At 41.9% G+C, this 14144-nt stretch overlaps 1 protein-coding gene across 5 annotated transcripts; it reads right to left on the bottom strand.

The window, feature by feature from the left end:
• Positions 1-374: 374 nt before the first annotated feature.
• On the bottom strand, positions 375-10796 carry znf384b (zinc finger protein 384 b). Of its 5 annotated transcripts, none has more exons than XM_080501239.1 (11): positions 10584-10796; positions 8250-8317; positions 7314-7542; positions 6681-6794; positions 4873-5069; positions 4675-4757; positions 3710-3934; positions 2285-2452; positions 2060-2138; positions 1809-1967; positions 375-1664 (listed from the first exon to the last, which is right to left on the bottom strand). In XM_080501239.1, the coding sequence occupies exons 2-11, from the start codon at positions 8313-8315 to the stop codon at positions 1314-1316; spliced, it is 1671 nt and encodes a 556-aa protein (XP_080357365.1). In that variant the 5' UTR covers positions 8316-8317; positions 10584-10796; the 3' UTR covers positions 375-1313. The 5 variants fall into 5 exon arrangements, with proteins under 5 accessions (XP_080357365.1, XP_080357366.1, XP_080357362.1 ...); XM_080501240.1 differs by having other exon boundaries at positions 4873-5003; XM_080501236.1 differs by having other exon boundaries at positions 375-1967.
• Positions 10797-14144: the final 3348 nt, after the last annotated feature.

Raw genomic sequence — 14144 nt, 5'->3', positions numbered from 1 at the left:
TGAAAGCAGAATGGTAACCAAATTGGCATGCAAAAATATAGTCACACAAAAAGATTGAATGAAATGAAATGCAAAAATATAAACTTACATGATTATTTCAGATAACTGATGGTTGAACTGCCTCAGAGTCCATTTGAAGAATATATAATTTTGTGTAATATATATTTGTTAATATGCATGTGGGTTTCACTTATATCCAGGGTTTTATTTGTTCATGAACGTTCAAAGCAAGTGACATCCAATATCCATGAAAGTATTTTTTTTTTTAAATAAATGTAAAGCTTAATATGAATTTAATCACAACATATCCAAACAAATCATTTAATCAACGCTGTTGAGACACTTGAATAACCTTATTTGGCACTAAAGTCAAACAGAAAAGAAAAAAAAAAACTATTTGATAACTTTATTATATTTTAAGCAGAAAAAACAAACTTCAGATGTGTCAATATGTCTATAAAGAAGTATTATAAACATTGTTAACATGGTAGTAGAATAGCAAGAGCACATTTGGATAACATGATTTTGAGGACATACACACAAAGCAGTACAATAGGATTACATGAAACATGAACTGGCTCGTTACCCCTCTAAACGTTTAAAGGGAAGCCTGTATATGTATGTCTACACGTACAGGACCACTTCTGTTAAACACGATCATCTTTGAGAAACTGGGAGTACACATCTTTATATACTAGATGCTATCTTTTTCTTTCTTGAAGAAGAAATAACCTCTTTGTCCCTTTTAAGATTAAAAAGATTACGGGCATGTATGTTACAACATTGCAGAGGTAATAACATTGATGTAAAAACTGAAAGTCTCTGTATGAAAGTATAAAAAATTACTTTCACAGTTAACTGCCAATTTCATCAATAGAGAGACCATAAATTGCAAAATTGTCTTAAAGAAGAGCAGGAGCTGATAATAAAGAGAAGCTTTGTGTCTTACACGCTTTCTGTTATAAAACCATCACTGTGATGGACTGAAACGTACTTTATTGCAGCCTTTACATGCATTTTCTACTCTGACAGGACAACTAAGCAAAATGAAACCATATCAAACAAGGCTGAGATTGAAAGCAAGACAACCTTAAAAAAATAGAACAAAATCATATAGTCTTCAGTATACTGTGTCCTCACATAATCTGTCCCGTCTTGTCTAAAACCGTCATTCAGGCACAGTCCCATGTTCCAATGTTTCTGCATCATTTTTAGTATTGCTTTAATCCTTAGACTCCCCAATTGTCTTATTTTCTGTTTTCTTGATCAAATCCAAACATCCCCACCTCCAACACACCCGCCGCTCATCGCCACTAAGAGTTGAGGTGCTCCACTTGGATGGTGGACGCCGACACGGTGAGACAGAGGTCCTTGTGGGAAGTAATATCAGCCACGCTGACCGGCTTGTACTGGAGGTCACTGGCAGACACGGTCTTATACTGATGCAGGTCAAATGGACAGGGCATGCTGTCTGTCTGGGGGTAGTTGCTCTGGCTCTGTCCCGCTGCTCCACTCCCACCACGCCCGGATCGACTCGGCCCCCCATCTGCACCCTCTACCCGGCTTTGAGCTCCAGCCCGGCTTTGGTTCTGTTGTGCCGCCCGTGCTGGCGCAGTCAACTGGTCTGGGTTGTGTTTCTCCATGTGTTTCACCAGATACGTCTCCTGAGATGAGGGGAGGATAGGTAAAGGGGAGACAGTGCACACATGACTACACGGTGTAAAGTAGCTGCCAGGTGTCTGATGCCAGTGAGGCGTTTCATAGTGATTCATGTAGAAATGCTCTTCGGAAATGGAAATTTGGCTTACTGAGGTATAAGTGCGATTGCAGAGACCGCAAGAGTAGATCCGGGCATGTTTGACTGTGTGTGTGGACATGTGCACCTCCAGGCTGGCGGAATCTATGTATCCCTTATTGCAGTTGGTGCACTTGTAGGGCTTGTCTTTGTTGTGTTGACGCCGGTGGGACTGCGTGAAAAAAAAAATGTATTAAAGCAATCTGTGAGACAGAAAATGGCAACCCATCATACACAGAGGAAGAACACGCAGTTCTTTCGAACCTGTAAATTTGACAGTTGCGTGAAGGATTTCTCACAGCCCAGGTGCGTGCACTTGTAAGGCCGATCTCCCGTGTGAATTCTGCATTAAAAACAAGCAAAAAAAAAACAAAAAAAACAAAAAACAATACATATACAAGCACAGACTCCCATTTCTTTCGCAGCGATCTCACCTGACCGCAGGAAAACACCAGCGCGTGAGAAACCCAAGAGCAGCGGTCGACTCACCTGCTGTGCTGCTGGAGGTGACTGAGCTGTCTGAAGCACTTCTGGCAGTACGTGCAGGTGTACGGTTTCACTCCGGTGTGGATGCGAATATGCTGGGCCAGGTAGCTCGAGTTGGCAAATGACTTCGTACAGTGGGGACACTTGTGGGGTTTCGACTCCGTGTGGTTGCTAACGAGGGCGGGCAAGAGGGTGAAAAACACACAGGATGTATGAGAGGGGGTGGGAAAAGTGAGAGAACGAAACAAAACTTTGATTAGTACCAGCATTTATCCAAGTGTAGTAGGCTCCCACACATATACATCAAAATATGCAACATCCAAAACTGATAAATGTAGAGAAAAACTACGTTCCATCATTTAACTGAAGGTTATGGTTTAAAAGTTTGCATCATCACACGAAAGCAAAATCGACAACATTTAAATTAAATGCATTTGGAAACATTATTAAGAAGTCAACCGTTTTGTCGGTTATTTCTCCACCGATTCAAATTTTTATTGAAATTGTGACAAATTAGGAAAAGCATCTGTTCTTGTATCCAGAATAAACAAAAAAATACTTGAAATATTTCAGGGTTTTTTTGAGACGAGGTCTAAAACACATGTTAGTTTCACAGTCTGAAATAAATTAAGGGTAAAAATGAACCATTTCCATTGTTTTCTGTGGATCATAAAAGGTTCTATCGGAGTTCACTCACAAATTATTACATCTATGACGTTTTCAAATGCATCAGCTCAGATTAGAGAGGCAGTTTTAAGATAACGAAAGACAAAAGGGAACATAAAGCATGAAAGCAGAGTATGGCAGCAAAAGGTTTCCATCATATGAACATTGAATGAAAGAAAGTGAAGCACTGATGAGTAAGTACATCAAAACAACACCACGATGGTACAATGGTGGCAAGTCAATAACTTCTTTTTTTATGTGCCTTGAAAGGTGTTTGTGTATTTGTGTTGATGGAAAAAGAAACTGGCAGAAGAAAAAGGGAGACATGCAGAGAAAAGAAAAGCACGTGACAAAGAAAAAAGAAACCCAAACAAAACTGCATGGACAAGAGTGCAGAGAAAGGCAAGAAATGTGAAAAGAAAGGAGGATTATTAAAGCAGAACACCATGACCATGCAGCTTAAATGTCCATTCTGATTATCATATAAATTGTGAAAAATCTTACAGGCAAATCTCAACATAAAAGATGTCATTTGAATTAAATTTATTTATTTTTTTTTTTTTAAAGGTCACAGGATGGACAGGTAGCATGCAAGCCTATATTCACATAACAAAGGTACTATGCATCACTCTACTCTCTTTCTCCCCCAGACGAGGGAACAGAACATGGCAGCAGCGTGGGCGTTTCAAAAAAAGGGGACAGGCAGTAATGTAAGGGGCTGTAAGAGAGGGGGAAAGGGGGGGGGGGGGGGGTCCGCTGTACCGTGTGTGCTGCTGTAAGTGACTGAGCTGCCTGAAAGATTTCTGGCAGTAGGAGCAGGTGTAAGGCTTGGCCCCGCTGTGGATGCGAATGTGCTGGGCCAGGTAGCTGGAGTTGGCGAATGACTTGGCGCAGTGAGGACACTTGTGGGGTTTGGCCTCTGTGTGCGACTTGGAGTGGATCTGCATGTCAGACTTACTGAAGAAGGTCGCCGCACACATCCGGCACCTACAGGCGGAGAGACAAAGAAATGGGAGGGCGGGATGGAAGAACGGGAGGGAAACACGGAAGAGAGGACGAGAAAAAAAAAAGGGGGGGGGGGGGGGGGGGGACAAAATGGGGAGGGGGGGGGGCAGTTGAGCAATGAACCACAAAGAGAAATAAGATAAGACGGGCAATGGGGAGAGAAATATATGAGACAAGAGAAATCAATGAAGACAGAAGTAGGTCAAATCAAATGTAGAAGACGCATCCAGACGAAATAGGAAGATGTTTTGGGAGAAGTTAGTGAAAACCAAACAGGGGGGAGGGGGGGCAAGGTTCTTTAACAGTGAAAGAGCAAGACACGGGAACAAGACTCCAAGAGCATGCTGCGTCGAGAGGACAGCAGAGGTTCATGTCGAGTGTTTGTGTTGAAGCAGAGAGCGTCTACAAAGCACTGATGCATTTGTTTTTAATCAAACACATTAAGGGACACAATCAACTAACAAGCAGCCACATTCTGCCGCGACATGCAGTGAGGAGTGTTTGTGTGTGTGTGTGTGTGTGTGTGTGTGTGTGTGTGTGTGTGTGTGTGTGTGTGTGTGTGTGTGTGTGTGTGTGTCAGATGCAGATATTCAGCAGTGCCTGGTTGTCGTCAATAAAGCTGGACACATCTCTCGACTGAAACAGTTGCATCGCATTCCACAGCCACGGCAAAGACTAAAAACAGAGCTGCACGGCAGGTGATCGCGTTCTTCACGTCGTACCTGTATGTCTTAGTGCTGTCTTTGTGGCCGTCGTCATTTGACAGCTCATATGGGTCGCCGCTATGGTGCTGCAATGAAGCCACCTACAAAAAAAGAAGAAGAAGAAGAAGGAAAAAAAAAAGAAAAAAAGAAGAAACACGTTTTATATCTTTAATTGCATAAACATTAGACTGGTGGTTGTTTACGGTTTCCTCCTACCTGGCCACCAGGGGTCAGATGGGCCAATATTAAAGTTTCGCTTCCCGGTCCGACCCTGGACAGCGTAGTCACCTTTTTCTTTCGCCCTCGCTTGGAGGGCGCTGGCATCACCACGACTCCCTCTTTCTTGTCTACAACAGCAAATGGAGAGGAACGAATATTCTGCGAATGAACATCTGTCGAAGTTTGGAAACGCCCTGTGGAAAAAATCTCAATTAAGTCCGTGTTGCACTGGCCAGCTGGTCCTGCGGAGGGGGTTCAGGGGCCACATGGAGGAAATGGGCTTCATTTCAGTCCTACAATTTGGACTGATTTATTTTTTTATTGTTTAAAAAAAACAGAAAAACAACCAAAAACACATCAATAACCCTTTGACCTGATTTGTACGATATATTCATGCTCATAGTTATTTTTCCACCATGTAGAACTGCCAGCTTGTGCAGCTAAATGTTTTCTCGCTTCTGGAACAATGATTTCTTATTTCAGTCAGTTTTTATGCGGGAGTTTAATATGCATTCATGATTTTTGTTGTTGTTGTTGTTGTCCTTCTAAAATATCCGACTCAGATTATCTGCTCCTTTCCCGGTTTTCATGCTGTCCAACTCGTCATCTCTACAGCGTATGGCACAGGTCAGAGATATCGGTAGAAACTGAATAAAATTGTAGTTTCTCTCTTACAGCAGGTTTGATCATCTTCAAAAGCCTCCAAAACAGCATGAAAAGCTGCAGCGTCGTTTGAGTTTTTTTGCTTTCACTTGAGGCGTCGCGTCTTGAATCAGAGCTTCGAGGTTTGATCTTTAAACAAACTCAAAAAAAAAGTCACACTTTCACACAATCTTGATCAGTGATGCAATCCAATACTGCCAGTGACTTCTGAACCCCGGTTCCTCGTTTTACAGCTCACATGGAGGGAGTTATTTTAATTGAGGCGTCAGACCCGATGATCCCCGTCTGAGCAGGGCACGTGTTGATTTACCTAAATTCACCTGCAAGTTTTAAACGCTGCTGTATATTGTTTTGTCTTTAACTCGCATTTTTGTATTGTATATATTTGTAAATTGTTTTGATTGTCTTTATACTTTTCATCTTTTTTTTTGTAATAGTTGTACGGGAGGTTGACAAGACCCGTTATTGCCAAAGGATTCAAACAAATAATGGGTTTCTTGACATATTTAAAAATAATAATAATAATAATAATTGCAGTCTACATAATAATGGGTTCCTGAAACATGTAAGGAAAATAGAAGCGAGTCAGGTTGACCTACAAGTTCCTTCGTGAGACACAACAAAGAGAGAACAGGTCATACAGCCAGGAAAGAAACCCCAAAGCCTCTCAAATTTAATCTGTGTATCGAGTTTTTAAGCATCATTATCTCAAAAAGAGATAAAGCCAATGAGCACAGTGGACATCTAATAATACACGCAGCCTGATATAGTGCGTATATTTCAGAAACACGAACCTTTTGGCCAATATTGCAGATGGACAATTCTACTAAGATGCAGTATCATTGAATCCTGCTGCAATAACGCCGATTATCAGACATCGTCCCCCAATTACACACTGTGAGTATCAACATTTCCTCTATTAAAGAGTCTATAGTTTGATTTATAATGTCGTTGACACTAGCGAGTCTTTTACGACAAATTTTCTTTGATGACCGACAGAATAAAAGTCTTATCTTATCTTAAGGAATGTCTTATAGTGTAGTATTAGTAAGTGTATATCTGGTGGTCAGGGAGGGACTTTTCCCCCGGCATTGTTTAATAACTCCGGTTACTAAGCACTAGTGTCATTGTCTCTGTCTCACCTGAGGAATGAAGAGCTGAAACGATCATGGTTGTTGCTGGGTGGCCAGAGACAAACGACTGAGAGGAGGTGGGAGAGACCAACGTTCCCTGAGGAGTCGTGATCACCAGACCAGCTGCATGGAGGGAGACAGAGACAGTCAGGGCGGGGCAAATGAAACAATCAATTCCACAAACAAGGAATTCGGTTAAATTTATATTAAAAAAATAAAAACACAGAAAACAGAAACTTCCCATGACTGCGTTTACAGATAAAGGCTCGTCAAATGTCATTCTGCTTCAGAACCGCATTAGCAAATGCAATTCTCACGTCATAACTTGAACCTGCAGCGCAAGTGTTCCCTTATTTGAGAAAAAAGCCCCGAGGTTGGAGGAGAAACTGCGAGACGCAGCTGCTCGCTTCACCCCAAAGTAGTTCCTCTGGCAACGTTTGTTCTCGGAAGCTAAATCATTTAATGCACTGCTGTTATTTTGTGATTTGGCGCTCGGCTCGTGGGATCTGAAGAAATTCAGCCCCGGTCGTTGCCGTTGTTCTGTCCTGAATTCACGTATCGTGTCAACTGAATCTCGGAAAACGAGAACGAGGGGGGGGTGGGGGTTCTCGAAGGCTTTCCGCGTGCAGGAACAGGCCCAACCTGCTGTCATGATGCCGGTGGAGGGGACCGGCAACACCGTGATGTTCTGGGTGCTGTGGGGAGGGTGGAGGTGTGCCCCGCTGCTGGCCTGCCCTCCTCCATCTGTCTTGGCTCCTGGCGTGGGGATGGTGAGCAGAGCTGTCTGGTAGTGGGAGGACGAGGACGAAGGGAAAGACGCGTTCTTCTCCTGCTGCTCTTTCATCTTGTTCAGAAACATGGCATTCTCAATCTGTGGGGTTGAAAGGGAGACAGCGGTGAGCCGACGAAACAGACCGCCATCGGTCTGCAATCATCTGACTGATGCGTGCGGATTGCGGTAATGAAAGCCGCAGATCAGTGAGAAGCAAATTAAACGTCACATTGAAGTTTACTGTTCAGATCAACTCATCAAAAACATTTTTATGCAGCACATGGCCACAGACAGTCCTGTGCTTTTGTCCCTGACGGCGCCACGAGAGGTCAATGACAGCGCATAGAGCAAATCAATCCGTTACAACCAATTTGTATTCGCTGTGCTGAAAGGTTCCAATTTTAATGACCATTATCAGAAAAGTAAAACCAAAAAACGTATATTACTTAGATATGCCAGGACCTGATCGTTGCATAGGAGAAGCAGGACTTTATTAAAACAGTGTAACAATTTGGCTCATAATAAAAGATATATTTACGTCAAGCAGAAGTGAGGAGCAGTGAAAGTTTGTGGCACAGTTTTATTCTAAATTGACCTCTTGAAGCAAAAATGAGTTTCCCCACTCCTCCTTTACATGATACTGTTTTTAGGAAATACGATGACTGATTCTATTTCATTTTTTTTACAGTGCATTAACATTAAACTCTCACATGATGTCTATGTGAAAATTGCTTCAAATCATCAAACAAGAGAACAATAAAGTACACAATGAATGGGTGTGTGTGTGTTTTTTTTTTAAACCTTACCTGCCCTGGCACAGTGGGAACAGGAGACCAGAAATACGATGAATTAAAATGAGAATCTTCCATCATTTCTGTAAGAACACAAAGAAAAGGATGACAATTTTAAACCATAAAAGTTTTCGTCTGTTTATTGAGGACGATGGCACTGCTGTTAGAACCTATGAGCACGTGGAGTAGTTCCTAATAACGTTCATATAATAGTCTATCGGACTCAGATATAACTAGATCAATGTGTGTGGACTGTCGGTTCACTTTTCTCTGATTGTTAAAGAAACTAGCAGACAACGCCAACAAGGGCAGGTGAAAAGAAGGTTTGACACTGATCAGGTCTGGTTGTGCATTAGAGCTGAAATAATTGAGACAAATGCTCAACTGGGGATTCATAAACTTATTTTAACAAACGAGATTCTCAACTGAAACTGTTGCCCAATTTGTCAAAGCTCAACACAACAATAAACTGAGCATCCTTAGTTATCTTAGTACTTTGGTTTTAAGACACGTGTCAGGTTTTAGAAATTGCTGGTTCAGTCTTTTTCTTATATGAACAATCAATAACGTCGGAATGTTGACTTTACATTTCTATGGAACGCCGTCACAGGATGGTGATGAAACCACTGTTAAAGCCACAATCATTGATAGGATTCACACCTACATATATGAAATGACTTCTGTTTTGGGGCGTTAAGCAACAGGAGCTAAATTACTAGAGTCAGGCAGTTTTCACTTAACTACATCACCACTGCGTTAATGATTAGAACATAATCTACGTTCAAGCACAGTGTCCTGTCACATTGACTGGCTTCTGGGCAATCTCGGAAACTTCCCATTATTCCAGTAGAAAGTTCCCAGTTAGTAAGCATCAAGACATTATTATTTCTGCAGTTTGATTTCGGTATCAGTCATTGTTTTCAGAGAAATGTATGAGATTAAATAAAGGGAAACTGAACGAAATGCCTCCGAGTGACAATTTTATGTAAAAGTAGGGATAATAGAAAACACTAAAGAGTTATTGTACAGAGACCATATGCTAGTTAGTGGTTAAATAACACCTAACCAATGTAAAAGTAGTTGTACTACAGACCATTTTTTGAGTTTTGTCCTCCCCCATTCATTTTAAATCCACAATGTTATGCCATTTTGTTTTTAGATGTAGATATTTCCATCCATCCATCTTCTGTACCACCTTATCCTATTCAGGGTTGCAGAGATGTAGGCATTACATCAAGTTAAATTGAATCAAATGCTTCAATTAAAATGAACTATAGTCATTTAAATGATCAAACACCTTGTTCCCCTTTACCTTACCCTCCACTGCATTATTCCCCAGCTGTGTGACTAATATAAGATCTAATAGGGAAATGTTAAGATTTCACTTGAGCATTTAATGAAAGTACTTCTTGTAATGTGGGTACATTTTAGGCAATCCAACAGTAGCTGTACTCGGATACCTATTTTCAGGTTCTGTATTTTTATTTAACCTGGATGTCTCACACAGGTAAATTGGATGAAAGTCAAAACATAAATAGTAACTTTCTTTTCTTCCCCTCTGTACTTTTTAAATGATCGTTTTCACAATGCACACAAATCTTTCTTGTACTTTTAAGACATTTTAAGAAACGTATTCCCCCCTTTGAGCAGAATACCTAACAAAGGTACTTGCAATCGAGTACAACGTGTACAACGTCACTGCAACTGACGTCTAGAAAGCCATTGGTGTCCACACTTTGCACCAAAAAACTGTTAATTCACCCAGGTACTATTATTATTCTGCTTTCCACTGAGCAGTTAAGTGACGGTACAGGGAAGTGGACTGGTTGTACTGGAGTGTAACGTTGCCAGTGTTGTTTCCTGTAAAGAAAGCCTGGCTCGTTTCACTTCTTGGCACCCGGAGCGCCTCCAGTTACTCAGCTTTAACTTTGTTCTGCGGAGTCGCCCTGCGTGAAATAAACAACAGGCCAAGCCGTCTTTAAAAAAAAAAAAAAACAACAACAGAGGAAAAGAGGGATAGATTTCGTGTCTAAATCGTGTTTAGAATAAAGCGCGACTCGACAGCTCGACTCCATTTCATCTGCATGCATGTAGCAGTTAATCAGGCCTCTGTTGTTGCTGAACGCGGAGCGGCTGTGAAGCCTCTCCTGCCCGGGGAGAAAAAATAACAAGCAACGAGGGGAGGAAGTAAAAAAAAAAAAAAAAAACCGAAGGATACAAAAAAAAAAAAAAAAAACTGAAGCGACGAGGAGGGAAAAAAAAAAAAAAGCCAATAGACCATCCTGACAGACTTCCGGCTGTGGGGTGGAGAGGCGGCAGCAGTCTGCAAATCCGCCACAAAATTATTACCGACTGCACGAAGCGGAGCGCCGTTCACCGGGACCGACGGACCCGGATCCTCCACAGGGCCCCGACCGCCTGGACTCCGCTTCCAAATGTGTCCCAAAATACCTGTGAATCTCTCAAGTTTCTTCCTCCTGTCTTCACTCTCGCTTACTCTTTTTTTTTTTTTTTTCTCGGGGTTTTTTTTTTTTTTTTTTTTCCTCCGGTGAGCCCGCAGCCTCGTCTGAGCTTCACTTCCTCCGGATAAGGTCGTCAGACAAAAGGAGTGTGTGTGTGATGATGTCACTTCCGCCCGCACAGCCGCCGATCACTCACAAATACGTCCCGAAAAATGGTTTTAAAATGTCATTGAATCGCTGGAGTCGTATCGGCTGCGGCAGGAGAGCTGCTTCGCGTGGATGTAAAGCCTCATTCTTTCGCTGATGTGTTCCAAATTCAAGTTATACAAAAAAATACGGACAGTGGCGGTGCCTTCACGTGCTGTCGGAAATAATAAGTGTGTGTAGGTCAGAAGTGTCAAACTCATTTCAAATCAGGGGGCCACAGTTTTATATGGGCCGTCATCCCAACTGGTGAATTGTGAAGGGAAGCATTTTGTGGATTAAAAATGCTGAACTTCAGAGGTACTATAAGTATTGTTTTAAACTTAATAAAATATCACAAAACCTGAATAAGCCCTAACAAGTCACAAAAGAATTAATCTTTGGAGCCAATCTCAACTAACTGGGTGAGGACAGAATACACCCTGAACAGCTCACACGCAGAGACGCAGACGACCACACACTCATATTTGCAAGCAGTTTAGGCTCACTAATTAACAACACGTGCATGTATTTTGACTTGGACCCAATCACACATGGGAAGAACGTGCAAATGCATAGAAAAGTATCATTTCAAAGACAATTTTATGATGGGTTGACATTATACCTGCTACACTCAGTAAAGTCATAGTCTTAACCCTCCTTGTTTGTATACGTCATCAAGTTATATTCACAGACTTAATCGATTACCAGGGGCATAATATAATTGCCTTAAAGTTACACACTACTTTTTAATCATGTTACTTTTGAGAAATCAATTTGGCATTGCGGTTGAAAATCAGGTACCCTGAAGATGATAAAATCACTTTAAATGTTACACAACAAATTGCAACAGTTGTCAACAGAAACGCAGCCACAAGGAATGAGTTGAAAGACTCGGAAATCCAGCAAAAATAAGGTTGAACTGAAAAGATACAGAAACTAGAGCTTTTTCTGACCCGTGGGAAGGGGGAGGTACAGGGCTCAAAAATATATTTTTCTTAGTTTTGTATTGTTGTCTTGGTGATGCTGTTACTGTGTCATGGCATCAAGTCTTGCACGAGGGGCCCTATCTGGAACTGTTTAGCTGTTCGTGGTAAATTTGTAGAATGCCGTGCCACAGACTCCAGCCCCAGTCAGCGTCAGCCTAACGGGTCAGTGTGAAAAGTACAGTTTTCCAACTTGCACCATCCTGTCTTACCACACAAGTTTGAATCTGCCTTGATTTCAACTGAGGTCCTTGTATTTATATTGTGTTTGTGCTGCATTGTTTTTGTTTGAAAAGTGCTCGAGAAAGATTCATCGATAGAACGATTAAATCACACAAGCAGCAGGAGGAAGAACTCAAGAAATGCCTGAAGTTCTGGCTACAAAGTGGTATAGACTCTGTGATTAGCAGAAATTTACCCTCTGAACCAGGGATTTTTTTAAAAAATCTTCACTGATTAAGAGACCACACACTTGATCATGAAAGACAGATCTTCTGATCTGATAGTGTGGTGAACTACAGAGCTCACCGCACACTGGAGCAGATAACATCAAATGTATTAGCCAAATCATCACAGGAGATCCTGGAAGGTTGGTTGGTGGCTTCTTACCAGAAGTAAGCCGTCTTGATATTACTTGATATGAAAGCATGTCAGGCATGAAGGATGCAGCATCCAGCTATCAGCATCACGAGCAGATCTCATGTGCCCAGACGACCTTCCTGGAGAAGGTGAAATCCCTCACTTCAGTAGACACTGAGATGGAAAACCCTTTCCAGGAGTCAAGTTGCCGACTTCTACTGGACACAAAGAATGCTGCAGATCCAGCCATGACTGAGCTGCTCAAGACCCGTTAGCAGAGAGGCCAGGAACAATTGAGACCTTTCAAGGACAGCCTGGACAAAGGAGAGGAGGATGCTTTCTATGCTCCACTCAGGAACAACAAGACGTTTTTCTTCAAGGTCCAACAGGCTACAAGGACCACAAAGGAGAAAGACCTGAAAGATGACTACCAGCCCTTCTCTTGACTCTTCATCTCTTGCCACAACCGGGAATGTAATCTAGAAGAGTTGTTTAGTCATGAGAACCAGTTGACACAGGCGTGATAATGGGCACCGACACACCACACAGATGTCTCAACTGGCAGAAATTCTCCAGAAACCAGTCACCATGCCCGAGACAGAACCTGAGGCGGATGCAATAATCATTGATGGATCAGCATTCATCAATGCCATCCCTCTCAAAGTGTTGAAGACCTTTGATGCATACTGTATGTGTAAGAAGATGTCATCCCAAAGCTTGAGTCATATGCGGCAGAGTACGGTCACACTGACATTGTCTTTGATGCGTATAAGAAGGACAGCCTGAAAGCAGAGACCAGATCAAAGTGGGGATCAGGCATCAGAAGACGAGTTCTGGCAACAAGCAAAACACCGTCCAATTGGAAAGGGTTTCTCAGAGACTGCGAAGCAGATTCATGCCTTCCCGGGATAAATCACCCAGGTACTCTGACGATTAACTTTGGAGCAGAGAAGGAAGGCGCCATCTACTGAACAATCAGATCTCTTGAAAAATGCCGAACTATTTTCACAGTATCCTGATTGGTGCACCGATTGTCTCGCCCACTTGGAAAACTGAGAGCACTGAGGAGCGGACACAGATTGTTTATTATGGAGCGATCTTTATGACATAATAAAACAAATCCTTGTCACTGGGGCTTTGAAGGATATTTTTGTTTTTGTTCTTGACTTGTTCCAAGTCTTTGTAGCTCCATGAGGGTCTATCTGTAATAATGAGGTTAATAATAATAATGGTCACGTCTGACAGAACTGCAGAGACATGGATTTATGGAGCATACATCGACTCTGCCGTCACGGTGAGGAATTAATATCCCAACACAAAATGCAGGGGATGCTGTACAGGGCAAACAGCCTCAACACAAACTGATGGAAAATATAATGTTAAAGAAGAGCAGTGAAGAATAATACAGGGAATCTGAGTGATCGCAGTCCTGCGCAGGTCCGTTTATATTGTCCAATGGATTAAAATCATAAAATCTCATGGAGTCAGGTGTTAACAAGTCAGGGGCTTTCTGGCTTTGGCTGCAGCAGAAGTGTCCCTTTCAGCCTGGTTGGATTTCATACCAGAACACATAAATAACAATAATAATAATAATAATAGTTTATTTATTTATTAAAGTGGCATGCTCACCTGTAAGTAACATAGAATATGAAGGATTGGTGCAAGTAATTCACACGTGCTTTTCTTAACAGATTATTATT

The sequence above is a fragment of the Blennius ocellaris genome (assembly GCF_963422515.1).
Source record: "Blennius ocellaris genome assembly, chromosome: 8".
In the NCBI taxonomy this organism is placed as follows: Eukaryota; Metazoa; Chordata; class Actinopteri; order Blenniiformes; family Blenniidae; genus Blennius; species Blennius ocellaris.
This window is presented reverse-complemented; position numbering and strand designations above follow the sequence as displayed.